The sequence below is a fragment of the Tenrec ecaudatus genome, chromosome 4 (genome assembly GCF_050624435.1).
Source record: "Tenrec ecaudatus isolate mTenEca1 chromosome 4, mTenEca1.hap1, whole genome shotgun sequence".
Taxonomy (NCBI): Eukaryota; Metazoa; Chordata; class Mammalia; order Afrosoricida; family Tenrecidae; genus Tenrec; species Tenrec ecaudatus.
In genome coordinates this window covers 68,677,875-68,698,757 of record NC_134533.1, presented here as the reverse complement: position 1 = coordinate 68,698,757, position 20,883 = coordinate 68,677,875, and the positions used below count along the sequence as shown (strand labels likewise).

Sequence of the window (20,883 nt, the reverse complement as noted above, 5' to 3'; positions counted from 1 at the left end):
TTCAATATTCTTCACCAGCATCACAAGTTAAATGCATCAATTCTTTTGTCTTCTTTATTCAATGCATATTAGGCAATTGAAAATACCGTGGTTTGCATCTGGAGCACCTTAATCCTCAAAGTAACATCCTTGTTCAGTACTTGAAAGAGGTTTTGTGCAGCAGATTTACCTGATGCAACACATCTTGTGATATCTTGGCTGCTGCATCACGAGCTTTGACTGGATCCAATGAAGACAAAACCCTTGACAACTTCAACATTTTCTCCCTTTGCCATGTTGTTACCTATTGATCCAGTTGTGAGGATTTTGGTCTTCTTTACATCGAGCTGTAATCCACACTGAAGGCTGCAATCCTTGATCTTTATCATTATCAGCAAGTGCTTCACATCCTCCATGCCTTCAGCAAGCAAGGTTGTGCCATCTACATATGGCAGCCTTCAATGCAGATGCCGCATTCTTCTGATATCGAGCTTCTCCGTTGTCTCTTCCCACAGATATAGTTGGTTTGATTTCTGTCTATTCCATTTGGAGAGAAGCCCATGTACATAGTTACCTTTTGTGTTGTTGAAAAAGTATTTGCCAGGAACAAGTTGCTGGTCTTACAATTCAGTCTCCCTCTTTGTTTTTAACTTTTGCATTCTAATTGTCAATAATTACCAGTGTATCTTGGTTGCCTGTTTGATCAATTTCTGACTGAAATTATTGGTAGAGTTCTTTACTTTTTCACCAACTTTTGTGGTTGGGGCATAAATTTGAATAATAGTTGTACTGATTGGATTTTCTTGAAGGCAGATATAATCTGTATCACAGACAGCATTGTACTTAATGACAGATTTTGCAACATCCTTTTTGACAGTGAATGCCACCATTCCTCTTGATTGTGTTATTCCCAAGCATAGTAAATCATGTGATTTTCTGATTTCAAGTGACCTATACCAGTCCATTTCAGCTCACTGAAATAGGATATTGATTTCACCACTTCCAATTTTCCTAGCTATATATTTTACACCTTCCAAGTTCTGATCATTAGCAGATTTTTGCATCTGTTTCTCCTTACTTTGAGTATAGTGCATATGAAGATCTCAAAGTCTCCACTCCCACAGGCTTTATCCAACTGATGTCACCTTGATCAACTCCACGCCAAGAAATCAGCTCCTCTTCAGTCACATTTCAAGTACCCTCAGACCTGAGGGTCCCATGCTATGGGACTATCTGACAATGTTCTCCCGTACATTAGGTCTTCAGTATGTGCAGTATTTCGAAGCTATATTTTCAATGGCTCCTTCCTCCAAAGTGAGCAGCGTATTCCTTCTTTAGTGTCTGTTCTCAGTCTGGAAGCTTGGCTGAAACCTGTTCATTTTGGGCGACCCTGCTGCCATTTGCAATGCCAGTGATACAGCTTCCAGCAACACGCAAGTCACCACAGCACAACACACTGACAGACAAGTGGTGGGGGAAAAATTAGGAGGAATTATAATTTCCAGCGACTAGTTTGCAACCAACAGTGTTCATTGAGGGCAGGGTATCAGAATCCCCTGGGAATCTCTTTCCAAGTGTCTGAGCATAAACACACTCTATCTTGAAGATCATTTTCTCTAGCGAAGCACAACGATACACTTAGTCGTCATGTACGGTTATCTCCTGCTCTTAAAAAGTTTGGTTTATGTTCCTTGGCTTTTATGAAAGACCTACATTAGTGCCTGTTTTTAGTAACCAAAAGAAATTTGAAGAGGATTTTTGCTTTTATGGAAAAAAGTAAAACATGGAACTTGGTTGAGCATTTGTTTTGCGCCAGCAAGCCGATGAAGAGCCAGTGCTTATCCTCAGCAGGGAGAGCGGGGCTGCCAAGCTCCTTTCCCAGCAGCTCGGCCTCACCGTTTGTATAGCTTTGAGCTGTGTAGGTGAACACTGTCCCGAAAAGCAATCTCACTGCTATCAAGTCAATTCTGACTCAGTGGTGACCCCAGAGGGCAGAGAAAAACTACTTCCTGAGGTTTCTGAGACTAAATCTTTCTGGAAGCAGAACGCCTCATTTTTCTCCTATGGAGTAGCTGGTGGGTCTGAACAGTTGGCTTTTCACTGAGCAGTGTAGTGCTTTAGCTTACCATGCCACCAGGGCTTACTCATGAGGTCTCTATATTTGTATTGTTTTAAGTTTTATGAGTTACTTGGTATGGTTTTTTTTTTTTAATTCTGGGAATGTTCAAAATTTTTTTCATGAACATTAATGTTAATTACTTTTAGCTTTATTTTAGCTCATGAAAGGTTTTGTAGGAATGCTCATCTTTTCAGATATGAGGGAAATCTGTGTCTGTTTATGGAACACCTGTATTTGGTACTGTGGAAGAAAGTTGGGATGGAAAAATGGGGTGGAGACCATTGTTTTAAACTATTACCTGAGTATTGAATTCTCTGTTAAGTGGTTTTACTGTATTTTCATTTCTTTGCTGTTTTTCAGATGTGATGGAGGACCTGTACAACTACATAAATCCTCATAATGGCAAACACTCTCCCATGGTGGCCAGGTCAACACTGGAGGTTGTTTTGGCAAATAAAGATGTATGTATAATGCTTTTCTGTTGAAACTATTTAATTTTTTTAAAAAGTAGCTTGTGTGTTTTAAAATTACTGTTTTTTGCTATGAATCCTGGTTTCTTGCTCTAGAAACATTTTCATCATTATAAAATTTATTTGTCCAGGGCTGCTGTAGACACACATGTATGCACTTTATTATTTTTCCTTTTAGTGGTAACACACTGTGTACTGTTTGTAGTGGTTTTTTTAGTGATTCTTCTGGATCAGTAGTTATAAATTTGATCTATGCTTTCTCATACCTGCATGACATTCCATTGTTTTTATTGTCACTGTACAGATTATGTTAATGGGCTTTCCTGCTTATATTGCTACTAGGGTTCCAGTTACATGCACAGTTGTATTCTATCCAAATGCGCTTATACACAAAAATAACAAGCAGAACACCAAAATGTGCTTACACATGTCTGCAGTCAGTGGCTGGCTATGGACAAGTTCTCAGTAATGCACTTATCTTCGTCTTATTTGGATGCTTTTCAGAGATAAATATCTGTTCAAAACAGTGGCAGCCAAGACTGCTGAGCCAGCTAAATTCAAGGCAGAGGTCAGCTCGGAAGGTTATAGGGACTATTTTTAGAATTCTGAAATCTTGATAGATTTTCTTAAAGACCACTGGACGATGACCGCGTCTTATTATGAGGGAGTTTTCAGAAAGTGGAAACTGCATGGGTAAGAAAAAGACAAGTGAGTTGTGCCATGAATTTTTTCCATCACAAGAACGCACTTGCTCATTGTTTGAGGGTAACAAGGGCTGCCCTTTTGTTTCCCACACTCAAAAGATTATTTTAAAGGAACACACTCTGAGTCCTTTAAGTTGCCAAAATGCTTTAACTGTGTGTAATTGAAGAGCAGAGAACTCTTTGGAAAGGGTGACAGAGATAGGTTGGAAAGAGAGAAACACTAACTTTAGAACTACCCCTGTAGGTTACCCTACACAGAAGTAGCCTTATCTTGCTCCTACAAAGTAATTGGGGTTATAGGAGTGCTGAATTTACAGTTAGTATGGGCCCATGCATAGCTACCCCACTAGGGCTTCTCTTGTTTTCTTTTAGGAATTGTCTATATGGGATCAAATTGACAAAAGCAACACAAAATATTAGTTAAAATGCTTAAAGTGTAATGAGTTTATATTAATGGGGAGGAACAACTCAGTAGAAGCTACTGAATCGGTGTATGTTTTGCTGAATATAATTTCAACAAGGTAAAATAAGTTACATAGTAAAAAATAAGTAGAGCCAGTATTTTTGAATTAACAGCCAATCTAAAAGCATGTTTTCAGGATGAGAATGCAGAACGCTTACATTACATACCTGTTTAATTATAGATGTGCTATAAATACAGGAAGCATTTGAAAACTGTCTTTAATCATACCACTTATATTGCTTATTCTCTTCTAGTCTTTTAATCTGCTTGTTTATAAGCCTAATTAAGATCCTCAATATCTACTTTTTTTTAATGTTTGATAATAGATTTTCATTCTGTAACAATAATGCTTAGTGTTATCTTTTTTGTATTTTACACCAATTTTGTGGGGTATTTTTCTCTTATTCTTTTCAATTTTGTGTTTTATACTGTAGAATTGGGGCTAAGTAATAACAGATTTGGTGAAAATTAAATTTAGTTGAAAACATTAAAAAATTATGTGTTTCTTTCCCTTTAGCGCTTGAATTCAGCCATCATCTATGACCGAGATTTCTCTTACAATTATTTTGGCTTCAAGGTAAATAAAGGGTTCCAAAGAAGTGAGAATTTTACCTCAAAGGGGAAATACGTGATTCTGTTTAAATTGTAGTGCTCTAATTATAAGAACAACAAATTATTGAAAATTGAGTTGGATTGGGGATTAATTAAGTTGGGGTGGTGGTGGTAGTTTGAATCAAGGCAAAGAACATGTTTCTCTTCATTTTTCCAAATACAACTTTTTAAAAGAAAATTATTAATCATTTTACTGGGGGGCTCTTATATTTCTTACAACAATCCATCCATGTATTCAGCACACTTGTACATATGTTGCCATCAACATTTCCAAAACCTTTTCTTTATACTGGAGCCCTAGGAATCGGCTCCTCTCAAATACTACTTTTTTAAAAATAGTTTTATTAGGGGCTCATACAACTCTTATCACAATCCATACATATATCAATTGTGTAAAGCACATTTATACATTCCTTGCCCTCATCATTCTCAAAATATTTGCTCTCCACCGAAGCACCTGGCATCAGCTCCTCATTTTTCCCCTCCCTTCCTACTCCCCCCTTCCTCAGGAACCCTTGATAATTTATAAATTATTATTTTGTCATATCTTGCCCTATCCTACGTCTCCCTTCACCCACTTTTCTGTTGTCCGTCCCCCAGGGAGGAGGTTACATGTAGATCCTTGTAATCGGTTCCCCCTTTCCAACCCACCCTCCCTCTACCCTCCCCTTATCACCACTTCCACCACTGGTCCTGAAGGGATCATCTGACCTGGATTCCCTGTGTTTCCAGTTCCTATCTGTACCAGTGTATATCCTCTGGTCTAGCCAGATTTGTAAGGTAGAATTGTGATCTCAAATACTACTATTGGATTACTTAAGGAGTACAGATAATTTTCTAATATCAGTCATTAGAAACTGTGGTCTTGGAGGTTATATCGGAGAGCTTTTGCATGATTAATATATATATTTTTAATTGGTTTTATTGACATAATTTGCATATCATATACTTCAATAGTTCAAGCATATTACAGAGTTGTATATTATCACTTCAGTCAGTTCTAGAACATTTTTTTCCCTCCTTGTACTCATTGTTATCACCTCCCCCTTTTCTTCCAGACTTCGCTCCCAAACCCCAAATAAGCCATTAATCCAGTTACTCTCTAAATAGATTTTGCCTATCCTGGATTTTATATACTGGACAACATGCAAAAAAAAAAAAAACCCTCAATAAAAATAACGAAATAAATCAGAAAAACTTCAAAAGAAAGCAGGACATATTATAAACTAGAATAAATTTACAACGCGTCAAAAGGGAGCTCAAATGATTAGGTATTAGATGTTAACCTATGTCTGCTTCATTGCACATACCATTTTCCAACAACATTAATGGCACTAATACATGTAGACCTCGTCAGAAGGAATAACACAGGAATCACATTGACTCTTTTTAGGGAAGAGTCAATGGAGAAGCTCAGTGCCATTAGCCAGAGCAAATTCTGGAGCACAGCACCCAGTACTCATGTGAGTTCTGGTTGGAGAAAGGCTATTGACCTTTGATAGACAGATAATACAACCTTGCTTGCTGAAAGTAAGGAGGGCTTGAAGCACTTGCTGTTGAAGCTCAAGGATTGCAGCCTTCAGAATGGATTGCAGCCATGGAAAGATAACAGTCATTGACAAACTGGACCAATAGGTAACATGATAAACGGAGAAATGATGGAAATCGGGGACAGCAAGTAGAATAAGGCCTTCTGGGGGGTACAGTGGTGGTGGTGGGTGGTCGGGTGGGGCTTGAAAGGGAGCTGATGTCTAGTTGTAAACAAGGAAAAGAATGTTTTCGAACAGATTGTGGTAGCAATCATACTGCTTGTTGTGATTATAGAATGATATATCTGTATCAATTCCCAATAAAATGGTTTTGAAAAAAGTTTCGTTTTCCTTTAATCCTCAATCAACTCACCAAAAAACCCAAAACAAACAACAGCAACTAAGAAATCAAAGGACTTATTACATTAGATCTACACAAGCCCTCTTTTGAGTGTTAAAAGTGCAGAGATGCCACTTTAAAGAAGAAGTGTGCCTGACCCAAGCTTTGGTGATTTTAGTTGTTTCATGCATGTGAAACCTGGACAGTGAATTAGGAAGAATGCAGAAGAATTGATGCATTTGAATTGTGTTGAAGAAAATTGAAAGCACCATGGCCATGGACAACCGGAAGAACAAACATCTGTCTAGAGGGACTACAGCCAGATTGTACCTTAGAAGCCAGAATGGTGAGACTTGGTCTCACATACTTTGGGCAGATTAGCAGGAGAGACCAGTTCCTGGAAAAGGACATCATGCTTGGTGAGTTATGGTCAGTTAATATGGTCTTTCCAGCTCTGGTTCTGGACCTGATACCTGTGGCTAAGGTCCCATTCAGGAGCACACTACTGATGGACAGGAGTGACGTGGGATTGATGCTTGGCCTTGGTGAAAGAGGTGGGTCAGCCCACACTCTTTATTTCCTGGAGAGCATCTTTGATTTAACCTGAGTAGAGGGTGTGACTTAAAGACACCATCTTTTGATGCCTATAAATGCTGATTCTAGCACACATTCCTTATCTGGAGAGCCAGTCCTTTATTTCCTGACTGAGCATTGGTAGAAGCGAGAAGACCCCTGTGACCTTTGAACTTTTCTTCTGGCTCTGGACTCTGCATTTAGTTCACCTCTGCCTGATTATCAGACTTTTGGACTGAACAGCACGATACCACCTCATGAGACATTTCCTCGGCTTCATCAGTTTTGTGGGACATTGCAGCGAATCACGGACTCCAGAGATGTGAAGGAATATACTCAGGAGCGGAGCCGGGGACAAATGGAGCAGAGTAGCATCTTGGAGGGTTTGGACATTTGGAACATCTTCAGTCTCCCAACTCCTTGAGACTAGTATCAATTCTTACAAAAAGTTATTGCCGCACTTGTACAATAGAGGGTCATCACAAAAGAAGACCCTTGAGATGGATCGACAAGAGTAGACTCAAACCAATGTGAAGATGGCGCAGGACTAAGCAGTGTTTGTACTGTTGTACATGAGGTAGCTTTGAATTTGAACTGACTAGCATCTATGAACAATTCTTCTGGAACATCTATACATTTATTTATTGGGTGACTCTTAACTAGTCTTACTACAATCTATCATTTAATTGTAGCACACTTGTACATATGTTGCCATCAACATTTCCAAAATCTTTGGTTTCTACTTGAGCTTTTATACTTTCTAGTTCCTCTTTTTTCCCACTTCCCAACCCTCCCACTCATGAATCCTTGATCAATTATATATTATTTTGTGTTTTACACTGTTCGTTTTCTCCCTTCACCCAATTTGTTATTCATCCCCTGGGGAGTGGGCTATATATCCAACCTTGTGATGGATTTCTCCTTACCACCCACCTCCACCATCCCCCTACCTTCATGATATCGCTATTCCCACAACCCTTCCTACGGGTTTTATCTGTCCTGAATTCCATGTGTCAAGCTCTTATCTGTACCAGTGTGTGTACTCTGGTTAAGCCAGATTTGTAAGGTAGAACTGGGTCATGGTAGTGGGGGGAAGGAAGCATTCAGGAACTAGAGGAATGATATGTGTTTTCTTGTTGCTATATTGCACCCTTTTTGAATTGTCCCTTGTAAACCTGTGGAGGATTGTCCATTTGTCTACAGATGGGCTTTGGGTCTCCACTCCAACCCCCCCTTCACATAGATAAAATTGTTTTGAATCATTTGATACCTGATAATCCTGTCAACGCCTCATGATCACACAGGCTGGTGTGCTTCCATCTGGGCTTATTTTCTTCTCTGTTAGATGGCTGCTTGTTTAACTTCAAGCCTTTAAGACCCCACATGCTATATCTTTTGATAGCCGGGCACCATCTACTTTCTTCATCCCATTTGCTTATGTACCCATTTTGTCTTCAATGATCATGTTAGGAAGGTGAGTATCAAAGAGTGTCAGGTTACTAGAACAAGTGTTCTTGTATTTAGAAAGGCCTTGAGTAGAGGCCCAAAGTACATTTGTTATCTTAATCCAACGTATAATTATATATACATTGGCCTCTATCCCTTTCATTACAAATTAATGTATTTACATGTATACATGCCTATTGCTATCCTTCTATAAATAGCTTTTGCTGCCTACATCTTCTATTTCCTTTCACCTTTCTCCTGTGGAACCTTTTTATAAAAAAATGAGTCCATACTGTCCATCAACTTAGATACTTTGTGTTGACAGATATTGTAGTGGCTGAGCATGAATGTTGTTAGACTACTTGGGTGGGTATACCTGTTCTATTTTTTCCTGCAACATACTTAACCTCTGCTTAGTTCCCTCCTGTTTAGAAAGAACCTAATAAAATTCCATATGGTTTTACGAATTAAAGAATGTGTGCGTTTCTTAGATCATTGCCTACCTTGATCAAAGCAAGGATGACGATAATGGCGATTATTACCATAAGTTCTGTTATTAATGCTGCAGAGATGACTTTTTCCAGAAGTTCTCATGAAGTTTTTTTCCAAAACAAGATTGGCAATTGATAACATTCTAAACTCAAAAGAGTAAATATCCTACTCTTTTAATATAAAATTATATAAAAACAAGGTTTAAACAGGTTGCTTTATTATATTCAATGTGTCTTTAGAAACTGCTTTGTAAGTTTTTGGTTGTTTTGCTTTTTATAGACCCTGGAACGGTCCTATTTGCTGAAGATCAATGGAAAAGGTGAGAGATGAACATGCTTGTATATCCTTAGCTTCTATTTAAATGCTAACTTAGTTTTTTGAATTTAAGGTTTAATGTATGATTATCCTACTCAATATAGGTGTAAAGTTTTCTAATTTTGTTTTTGTGGTGTATCTTTTTTTCCTTAAATTCATATCTCAGCTTAGTTTTTCAGCTGTATCCCAAACTCCTCTCTTTTGTTTACAGTGGCTGAAAGACCACAGCATATGTTGATGAGGGTATCTGTGGGGATTCACAAAGAAGACATTGATGCTGCTATTGAAACGTACAACCTTCTCTCTGAGAAGTGGTTTACCCATGCCTCTCCCACTCTCTTCAATGCTGGCACCAACCGCCCACAGCTTTCTAGGTATGTGCCATCTATATTGGTGTCTATTTTTCTTTAAAGGTCTTAGCTAAGGAGAAATAATCCTTGACCTGGGAAAATGAGACAGTTTATCACATAAAAATTAATGTGATTACTTCATCACTGCCTGCTTTACTTAAAGGAGATACATTCTGAAGAGAGAACTAGCTAGCTGCAGTGTGGAAAATGGATGGTAGCAGCAAATGATGAGGATTATAAAAATGTACTCAAACTAATTGTGCTAGTTGTAAAATAAAAGTAAATTAAAAAAATAAAAGATTGGAAATAAAGGATCAAAAGTAACTTCACAGATTATATCATTATTTACATAGAAAATAAAAATATCTGCAGTCATATTAGGATTTCAGCAATGTTTCTGGTTATCAGATAAATACATTAATATATTGTATTTCTGCATTTTAGCTGTTGGAATTAGGCTTTAAAAATGCATTACTGAAAACTATGATAATAAATAATGAAAGGTACTTAGGAATAAATTTAATAATAGATATGTAAGATTTAAGGATAAAATTCTAAAATATGAAAGACATTAAGAAACACACTGTCCTCACTTATTGACAAGGAAGATTCCAAAGACCACATTAAAAATAAACATTACACAAAAGGAGAATGACCCCAAGGCAAAGAATGACTACATTATTATAGAATTTCCAAATTAACATCATTGCATAACTGTCAAACCACTGAGAATCATGACCCCGCCAAACTGACACATAATCTTACCCAGCATTAATCTTGCTGTGCACCTCAGTGCTGTTACTGTCACACGTGTGTTTATACAAAAAATTGCAGGAAAAAAGCTCTGCCTCTATTATAAGACAACTTCTAAAGCCTTACTAATAAATTGTAAAGCCCTGGAATGAAGTTGTGTAATGTTTACTCTGGAATAGCTAAAAGAATCATAGCAGTGTCACAGAACCCAGAAAGTGAATCGAAGGTATCATGACTTAGTAGTTCAACTTACATGTGGGTAGAAGAGCACACATGGCATCAGAGTGATGTAGATGGATGTGGGGATTTCAAAAAGCTTATGGAAAAGACCCTGTTCTTTTCATTCTACTTTCGATACATTTTTGAAGTTTTTGTGTTAACTACAGAGGATTATACGAGAAGCACACAAAAACACAATAGGACAAGTAAACAATGGTAACATAGGTGACATAAATAAATACTTTAGAAAAGGAAACAGTTTTCAAGTGTTACCCACCATCTTACTAACAAGTGAGATGATAGTAAATGTTGCTCTTTTATAGTCATCAGCTTGATTAAAATGATAGCGAGTGTTGTCAAGAGTGTGGGGGAGAGGAAGCAGTCACACATTCCTTGGAGTGTAGATGTGGTCATCCACTTTGGAGACTTTAATAAAGTGAAACATAGGCATCTATTTTGATCTAGCAAGTCCCCACCTACAGAAACCCTTGGGCATGAATGCAAGCAGATAGGTGTTTAGTTTTCACAGCAGCATGTGTAGAATAGCAGACATTGAAAGTAATCCAAATGACTGTCAAGAGAAAAATGGATAAACATATTGGCATTTTTATACAACTAGAATACCTTAACAAAACCAGAAACCAAACCCACTGCCATTGATCTATAGGACAGTCTACCTGCTTGGAGTTTCCAAGACTCAATTTTTATGAAAGCAGACAGCCTCAGCTTTTTCCTATGGAAGACTTGGTGCTTTGAATCACTCATTTAATGGTTTCACCAACCTTGCAGCCAGTGTTTTAATGCACTATGCATGTCACCAGTGCCTCTATGTATACCGTACAGCAGTGAAAATAAATCGAGGTTAATACCGGTATATTGATAGGAATGAATCCTTTAACACAACATTGGGTTAAAACCAAGTTGGGGTAGGATAAAAAATTTCAATATAGAACATACGTAGAACAAACATAAATGCTGAAAGAAAGTAGAAATGCTTGGAAATGGTAGGGGACTACAATTAAGCTGTATTTGCAGTATCTGTTTTCTTGAGATAAGTGCAAGGTATTTGTTCTATTGTTCCCCATCCTTCTGAATGTCTGGATAGTTCATAGACAAAAAAAAAAATCAATGGACAGAATCTTTTTGAGCAGTTGAATGTTGCAGACAATAAAGAGACCACTGGTAAAGTTCCTGAGGTGGGAAGCAGGATAAGTTCCAAAGCACAGTGAGAGGGGTTGTCTTTCAAAAACTGAGATGTCATTAAAATTTTGGTGAATATATTAAAGAATTAATGGATGATTGGGTAGATGTTTCTTTTTCTGTAGAAGTTTTCATTTTCTTGACTTAGGAACAGCTGGAAAAGACTGATGTATGCTTATGAAACAGAAAATATAGTGACATATGCATAATTTGGTGAAAATATGAGCTGTCTTACACTTCCTGTAAGACTTCTTTTAGGCAATAAGATTATTTTAAACTATTCTCATTTAGATATGTTTTATTGTGTCATACCACTTTTTTGTCTCCTAAAATCACTTAGGAACTTTATAAACTTTCTATTAGTATAACAGTATTTTTGGATTATATAATTGATTTTGTGATTCAGCTTTGCTCTGTTTCCTTACTCAGAATTGTGACTCCTTTTTCCCCTGTAGCTGTTTCCTTCTGAGTATGAAAGATGACAGCATTGAAGGGATTTATGATACTCTAAAGCAGTGTGCACTGATTTCCAAATCTGCGGGTGGAATTGGTGTTGCTGTGAGCTGTATTCGAGCTACTGGCAGCTACATTGCTGGGGTAAGCGTTTGTCATGTGACTTAAAAAAAATGTAGGCCAGGGGAATTTTAAGTCCATAAAGAAGCAGGCTTATGTTTGAGAAGGCACCTGTTGGGGTTTGGCTGCCCCAAGTCTTTGCTAATTATTAGCTGTCTGTGTGCCTTAGAGAGTCATTTCACCTGTGGCTTCATTTCTAGAATCCCTAGAAACCTTTTTAAGCTCTGATTTTGATTTATTTCAGAAATAAATTTACAGTTTCAAAAAACCGTAAGGAGTTCTGCCCTATCCTATGGGACCACTATAGGTTAAAATTGGTTTGGATTGATATAGTTTATTGAATACTTGAGATGTACTAATTTTGTTATAAAGTTCATGTTTTACTTCAAGCACTTTGTTTAATCCTTATTGCAACCTTATGAAATAGATACCATTACAAACATGTTAGGAAAAGTAACTTTACCATAACCGTGTGAGAACAGGTACTATTGTTCGAATTTTAAAAGTGAGGAATCGGAGGCTTATTAAGGTAAATTACTTTGGGATCACTTAATATGTGAGTCAGGGTTCAAGCTGTAAACACTGACACTTATGATATGAACTGTAGCCATCTTGCTAGTTGAATATTCATCAGGAGTCTAGGTGATGATTTTGACTATGACCTTGTTTTAAATGTCTACTACTTACTAGTAGGGTAACTTTGAACAAGTATTTTATATCTCTGAGTTAGTTAGTTTTCTTATTTGTAAAATCAAGAAAATGACTTAGCCCAGTAGAATGAAGTTAGCAAACACTTACCTAGCAGGAAACTGATTATGATGTTGTAAAGGTGCTGTATTCAGCATCCACTGATAGACATGGGACAATTGACCGTTGTTCTTTTGGTTGGCACTAGGATGCGAAAGAATAAAAAAATCCCTGCGCTTTCTGTCTGTCTTTGTGGCGGGTCCAGATTGAATGGGGGATTACATACATAGAAGAAAAAGAAATAGTAGAGGTGCTGTATGTATATGTCTATCACTGTACATGGACACAGCAGTGCAATGAGCCATTGTTCACCTCTCTTTCTATTTAAGACTTTCCTTGAAGAATTAAAGAGTCTGATGAGGTTTCTTATAGTCTTGGGGGTTCAGTGGCAGAATTCTCACCTTCCATGCAGGAAGCTCAGGTTGGTCCCAGCCAGTGTTATCTCCTGTGTAGCCACCTCCTGGTCCAGCTTTCGTTGTCCGGTTTACTGTTAGTGGAGGTTTGCATGTGGCTGTGATGATGAACAAGTTTCAGTAGATCTTTCCATCTTAGATGAGCTAGGAAGGAAGGCCTGGTGATCTGCTTCCATAAAATAACCAATGAAAACCTTATAGGTCATACTAATCTAGTCTGCACCCCATCATGTGGATGGTACAGTACTGAACAGTGTTTCATTCTGTTGTGTGTGGGTGACCATGAATGACTCCACATATGCGGGCAATATCATGTAGTCTTAGAACTCTTGCTCTCAAGTTAGAATGCAGTTATTGTTGAGTATCTCTCCTTTTGTCTTATTTATTGGTCGAAGTTACCCATTGCAAATAATTCTCATTGTAAGTTGCCTTCAATTCTTAGGGAGAAAAGACATTGTAGTAGTATTTTCACGTTTACCTAAAGTGTTCCTTTATATAGTGACTTTTAGAAATTGTGGAGCTTGTTTACCCAGATTTGGGGCTTTCTTGACTTGTAATTTTTATATCTCATTGGAAATTAGAGATGCCATGACATAATTTTGTAATGATTATAATTAACACAGAAACATATTGTGGGGTTTATGTTGGCTACTACATTTTCAAATTAGTTGTCGAGAGGGAGGGAGAGTGGGTAAAATGATAGATTGCTAACTGGAAATTAGTTACCCATTCAAAAGTTTGCTATTTGTTGTCCCACTGTATTAATTCCAAAACACAATGACCCTATGCACAACTGAGTGAAATACTGTCCAGTCCTGTGCCATCCTCCCACTTGTTCTTATGTTTGAGCCCATTAATGTAGCCACTGTGGCAGTCCATTTTGTCTAAGGTCTGCCTGCTACTTTACCAAGAACAATGGCCTTCTCTGGGACTGTTCTTTCCTGACCACATAGCCAGAGTACGTGACACTAACTCTTGCTTTACTTGCCTCTCGGGAGCATTCTGGCTTTACTTCTCTCAAGACAGGTTTGTTGGTTCTTTTTGGCAGTCCATGGTACTTTAATTATTCTTTGCCAACACCATAATTAAAATGCATAGATTTTTCTTCATTCTTCCTTTTTCAATGTCCAACTTTCACATACATGAGGCAATTGAAAATATAGCTTGGCCAAGCTCACCTCAGTCCTCAAAGTAACATCCTTGCTTGTCAACACTTTAAGGAGGTCTCTGCAGCAGTTTACCCAATGAAATATATCATTTGATTTCTTGAATATTGCTTTCATGAGCATTGATTGTGGATCCAAGCAAGACTATAAATTCTTGACCACCTCACTTTTTTTCTCCATTTACCTATTACCTACTGGTCCATTTGTGAGGATCTTGGTTTCATTTGTGAGGATCTTGGTTTTCTTTACATTGAATTGTAATCCACACTGAAGGCTGCAATCGCCACCAATAAATGAAGTGCTGGTAAGAGGAGAGGCTCTGGCTGATCGTGTTTTGATAATTTCCAGCAGTTTTTTTCAGGGTGAGAAGTATAGGGAAGCTGGTTGGCTGGTCCTGCTTACACTAGAAAATGTGTTCAAGGAAAGGGATACTCTCAGAACCTCAGAAGCACGTCTCAGGTGCCGAATAACAGATCTAAAAGCTTTTGCATGTGCTACGAAGGAGAGTCTTCTCTCTTTGCAGTTATAGTGCCGACAAGGCCGAAAACCAAATCCAGAGTCTCATCATAAGAGTTGCTGAATTACAGCATCAGCTGAATTGCAGGTCTAGAACAGTGTCTGATTAAAGTAAGGATATTAATTGGAAAGAATTGGGACCCTGAAACATGGGATGGGAACATATGGGCTGATGGTGCAGAAGAGGAGGGTTTTAACACCCTAGTCGATTGAGCCACCCCGTCAAGAGATCCACCCCTCTCACCTGAAGGGATTAACCAACTATCAGTAAAACAACCCACACCTGAGCAGATTAACCAAACTGTTCAACCTGAAATGGTAGGTGGGGCTGCATCCGTAGCGTTGCCTGAGGGAGATGCCTTACAAGATATTGCTGAGAGCCCCCAGGAAACGCCCCCACCACCCTTTATATCCTCTAGACCTGTTACTAGAATTAAGTCTCAGTTCCTAAAGGTGAGGTTCAGATGATGACTCGGGAAGAAGTGTGCTATACTCATAAAGATCTGCTTGACTTTCTAATACGTACAAGCAGAAGCCTGGGGAATCTCCCTGGGAATGGTTCCTAAGGGTGGGGGATACTGGTGCAAGGAATGTAACATTGGAACAGTCTGAGTTTCTTGATATGTGGCCCTTAAGCATGGATTCGTCCTTCAATGTCACAGCAAGAGAGGTTAAGAGGATCTAATTGCTTATATGGTTGGTTCACTGAAGCATGAGCTGCCAGATGACCTACATTAGACCAACTTGAGGTACCTGATCATCCTTGGTGCACTATAGAAGAAGGCATCCAAAAGCTTAGGGAAATTGGTATGTTGGAATGGATCTATCAGAATAATCCCATAGACCTAAAAAGGGAGTTTCCTGAGGACATATCCTTCACCACAACCATAAGGAACAAGTTTGTGAAGTGGGCCCCAGCATCTCTAAAGACTCCTATGATTGTTGTTTTATGTGCACCAGGCTTAACAGTGGGAACTACCCTAAGAGAATTCGATATTTGCCTTCAATGAGGCTGATTGGGCCTGTGGTGGTAGGGGACAAGTGCCAGCACTGAATTAACAGATGGGGTGGATGTGGTTATTGTAGTGGACAGCAGGGTTTCTGTAGTAATCAAAGCACCCTGTCTCGTGTGGACTTACCGCTTTGACTAGGAGGGAAATACATGGGAAACCTACTAAATGTTGATGTGATCTACACAGGTAGAAGAATGCTAGATCAGGTGAACAGCAGAATAGAGAGTCATGACCACTCAGTCAATTCCCCCACACCTGAGCCAGTTTACAGACCCACAACCCTTGAATGAGGGGAAGGCCAGGTCCCTTTGAAGGACCCTGCTACATCACCGAAGGTTTATACTGTTAGATGTCCCCATTCCTTTGGGAGCTCAACCGGCAACCTGGTGGCAGTTTGGTTTTATAGGCCACTTCTGTCATGCAGGGGCAGCATTTTCTTACTGGAATAGACACCTACTTTGGATATGGATTTGCCTTCCCTCCACTCAATGCTTTCTCCAAAACTACTAGTTGTAGACTTAGAGAATGCCTTATCTACCCGCATGGCATTTCATATAGCATTGCTTTAGCTCAAGGAACTCACTTCATGGCAAATGAAGTGCAGCAATGGGCCCATGTCCATGGAATCTACTCTTATCATGTTCCTCATCATCCTGAAGCAGCTGGCTTGATAGAACAATGGAATGGCCTCCTAATGACACAATCACTGTGCCAGTAGCTGGCAACAACTTGCAGGGCTGGGCAGTGTTCTCCAGGAGGCTGTATACTTCTAAACCAGCAGCCAGTAAGTGGTGCTGGGTCTCCTATTGGTCTAGGAACCAAGGGGTAGAAGCTGGAGTGGCACCATTCGCTATTTAACTTAGTGATCCATTTGCAGCAACCTGATGCGCTTCAGGTTTGGAGGTCCTAGTCCCCAGGGAAGGAACTGTCCCACCTAGAAACACAGCACTGACTTCACTGAACTGGCAGCTGAGAATCCTCACTGGCCATCTTTTGGGCTTTGCATGCCTGTGGATTAACAGGTCAAGAAGGGTTTCAGTGTACTGAGTGGCTTGACTGATCCTGGTTACCAAGGAGAAATTGGGCTGGTGCTACATAATGGAGGTAAAGAAGAGTATGTCTGGAATCCAGGAGATCCCATAGGCCGACTCTTAGTGCTACCATGCCCTGTGATTAAAGTAAGCGGTAAACTACAGAACCCAACCCTGATAGGACACCTAATGACCCAGACCTCTTACGAATGAAGGTCTGGGTCACCCCACCAGGCAAATAAATCACAGCCAGCTGAGGTGGTGACTGAAGGCAAAGGTAAAACAGAAAGGGTAGTAAAAGAAGGTAGTTCTACCTGTCAGTTAAAACCATGTGATCATTGCAAAAGCAAGGCTTGTGATTGTCAGTTTATCTTCTTTATATGTGCTTATTGAATATCTTTGTTCATGTATGATGTTAGGTGTAAGTGTGGTTTCATTAATGTCTGGAAGTTATATATGGTAAAGAATTGCATGCAGTTGCGGAGTTGGCAAGGAGTGGACTGTGATAGGTAGGTTTAATGTACCATTCTGGCCAATAGGAACATATGGGATTAATCAGGTTGCAGTTTGATTGGAGGGCAAAGAGATAGCTTGGCAAGGCCCACCCCTCTGTCTTGTTCTCAGGTGACTAGACCACGGCTGCTTTAGCTAGTCTTTGCCTCAACTTCTGAGCTACACTACTTGTGGGATAGCCAATCACCTGTGGGTTATGTAGCTAGAGCTTGAGGTTCCTTCAAGACCTGCTTTGCCATGCTGCTGGTATGTACATCGCTTGAGCTTGAGGCTGGTCAATCCTTTTGTCTTGAAATGCTTGAGTTCGCTATCCCATCTGGCCTGCTTCATTAAGCTCCTGAACTGCTGACTGTTGGTAACCTGGCCTGCTCTTTGCTGCCTGTGGGTGGACTTTACGGGCCTTGCAATAAGGAAGACTCAGCTGTCTGCTTCCTTGACCTTGGACCCAGCAGCCCTTGTAAGTTGAAGGACTTCCAGTATATTAACTGCTCCGTAGAAGTGAGTTGACCTGAGTGCTCTGTATTGCTGTGTGGACTAGTTAACTGTTATTTTCCTTCCTGCTCTATATATTTATCCATATATATATACCCATATATTTATATAAAATTATAAGTGTCCTAGTTTTCTTTCTCTAGAAAACCCTGTCTTAACACAGAAGGTGATGCAACGGAATACTCAAATTATAAAACAATATTATTAATATTATTTATAAGTAAAATTTTGCTGAAAATTATCCAACAATTGTTGCAGTAGTAAATTGATATGGAGCTACCAGAAATTCAGGCCAGATTCCAAAGAGGACATGGAACCTAGGATATCATGCATGGCTGGTGTTCGATGGATTATGGCTGAAAGTAGAGAATACTAGAAAGATATTTATTTATGTTTTATTGACTGCAAAGGCATTTGCCTGCATGGACCACAACAGACTATGTATAGCCTTGAAAAGAATGGGAATACCAGAACACTACATTGTTCTCATGTGGAACCTCTACACGGATCAAGAGGCACATGTGCGAACAGAACAAGGGCATACTGCATGGCTTAAAATCAGGAAAGTACAAAAGTTTGGGAGTCATTTATTAACTTTGGGGACTATTTTATTCTATTTGCTCAGCCCTCTCAGTCTCTGCCCCCACTGCCATCAAGTCCATTTGACTCATAGCAACCTTACAGGACAGAGAGACGCAGACTGCCTAATCTTTCTCTTTGTCATGGCTAGCGGGCTTGACCTGCTGACCCTTCAGTTAGCAGACCAGTGATTAACCCAACATGCCACCAGAGCTCCTTTCTTTCTGTCTTTCCAGATGCCTTTATTCTTGGCCTTTTTTTTTCCAGACTAATGGCAATTCCAATGGCCTTGTACCGATGCTGAGAGTGTATAACAACACAGCTCGATATGTGGATCAAGGTGGGAACAAGGTATGTCCTCATAGTTGAAACAACTGAAAAATCCCCTCCCCCGAAAAGAATTTGTTCCAAAGGATGACATTGACTCTGCAGCTCCGGGAGATGAACATATCTGATCAGAGCACACGGGAGAAGATGAAGGGGCAGGAGGAGAGAGTGGAGCACAGCCTGGCCCACGAGGCCGTGATGATGATGTTCCTGAGTAGAGCAACCAGTCCACAGAGAGAACAACATGGCTGGCCCCACTATGAGAAATGATGCCAATCAGTGACTAAGGGCGATACAGGGGACAGCACCGGAGACACAGTGTGGGAATTGCACCTGACCTGATCCCACCACACCGAGGCAAATCACTGGGGGAGTGCAGCGGAACAGCAAGGGAATGGAGTGGCAAGGTCCCCAGGGAATGCTGAAAGTGGACTTTGGGGCCAGGGCGTGGTGCCCCAACAGACTGGACTGGAAAACGCTCCTAAGGGCCAGCAAACGATCCCTGAACTAACTACAAGCTTTTCTCTTGTGAAAAAAAAAAAAAGAACTGAAAAGCTTTAGCCATTGAACAGTGAGATGGTTCAGTAGTGTATAGTTTGCAATTATTTGCCTTTTTTCCATTTAACTTTAAAAATTAGTTCTTGAGATATCAGTTGCTTTAAACTGTATAGATTGTACTTTAAGTGTACAGTTTGATTAGTATTGACAAATCTATACATTTGTAGACTCACCACTCCACTTGGGATATAGATCATTTCCATCATCCTCCAGATTTCCTTGTGCGTATCTGCACTGAGTCTCTGCCTGTCATTCCTACTCACGTAGACTGTGCCTCTGGCTCCACAGAGCCACTACATTAGTCAGTCTTTCTATTGGATGCTTTATTTATAAAGAATTTATTAAGTTAGAACTCTTACTACATAGCCTTAAATAGAAGTTGCAATGTGTATTTTCTACATTTTCTATTAAAAATAAACCAAAAACCTGCTCAGTTATACACAGAGAAAAATATGGTTAAAAAATATGATTGTCCACTCAGTGTTATCAACAGGGTAGTTTAAGGCTTGTGGCTGTCCCTTTGAGATATATAGGCACACCAATCATGTTAGCTCATTAATTTCCTTCTGACATACTTAAAATAATCATCTGTGAAGACCTTGATAAGACACATCACCTCATAAGACACTTTGATCTTTAATAAAGAGCCCAGCTTTATTAAATTGTCAAAGTTAAAAACATTTTCTTTGCCCTTTACGTGCATCTCAGAGCAGAAAGTAAATTCAACTACAAACAAACAGCAGGCTCTATCAAGTTGGGTGTAGCACTTTGGATGAGTTATTTAATCTTGGTCAACATTTTCTTTGTCAATTGTTCTTCAATTTTTTCAATTGTTCTTTCTTCCTCCTGGAATGGTAAGGAAAATATTGCTACCCAAAAACCTTTTTTCCCCCACAAAACTTTCATGGTACTTTTTTATACTATCATTTAATTCATCCATTATAGTGAAGATTAAAGGAAATGTTATAAAAATGCTTTAGGAAATAGGATGTTTTTCATGTTTCATTTTGATTCTAAAAAGAATGACTATTTACTATTAGCGCCCTGGAGCATTTGCTATTTACCTGGAGCCTTGGCATTTAGACATCTTTGAGTTCCTCGATTTAAAGAAGAACACGGGAAAGGAAGAGCAGCGTGCCAGAGACCTCTTCTTTGCGCTTTGGATTCCGGATCTCTTCATGAAACGAGTGGAGACTAATCAGGTGAGAGTTGAGTACCTGTTACTAACAGTCATGTGTGTAAGAGCTTTCTCTTCTTCAGTCGTCTGAAGTGTGATGCCATGGACAGAAAGCTTTCTGAGCAATTAAGAGCTACCATCCTTTTCTTTTTCATTTTATTCCCTAAAGTGATACTGTTTTGCCTAAATGTTCAAACTTAAATGTTTGGCCTGA

The 20,883-nt window shown here is 39.3% G+C and overlaps 1 protein-coding gene and 1 non-coding gene across 2 annotated transcripts in view; both read left to right on the top strand.

The window, feature by feature from the left end:
• The window catches only part of RRM1 (ribonucleotide reductase catalytic subunit M1), a 46,010-nt gene that overhangs the window by 11,213 nt on the left and 13,914 nt on the right, over positions 1–20,883 (top strand). The window contains exons 4-10 of the mRNA XM_075546172.1: positions 2,459–2,559; positions 4,253–4,312; positions 9,007–9,046; positions 9,254–9,416; positions 12,020–12,161; positions 18,875–18,958; positions 20,533–20,694. Coding sequence (XP_075402287.1) covers positions 2,459–2,559; positions 4,253–4,312; positions 9,007–9,046; positions 9,254–9,416; positions 12,020–12,161; positions 18,875–18,958; positions 20,533–20,694 — 752 coding nt within the window. The remainder of the gene's footprint in view (positions 1–2,458; positions 2,560–4,252; positions 4,313–9,006; positions 9,047–9,253; positions 9,417–12,019; positions 12,162–18,874; positions 18,959–20,532; positions 20,695–20,883) is intronic.
• On the top strand, positions 12,977–13,110 carry LOC142447619 (small nucleolar RNA SNORA31). Its single transcript, XR_012784288.1, has one exon. It is a non-coding gene; the product is annotated as a small nucleolar RNA SNORA31 (small nucleolar RNA).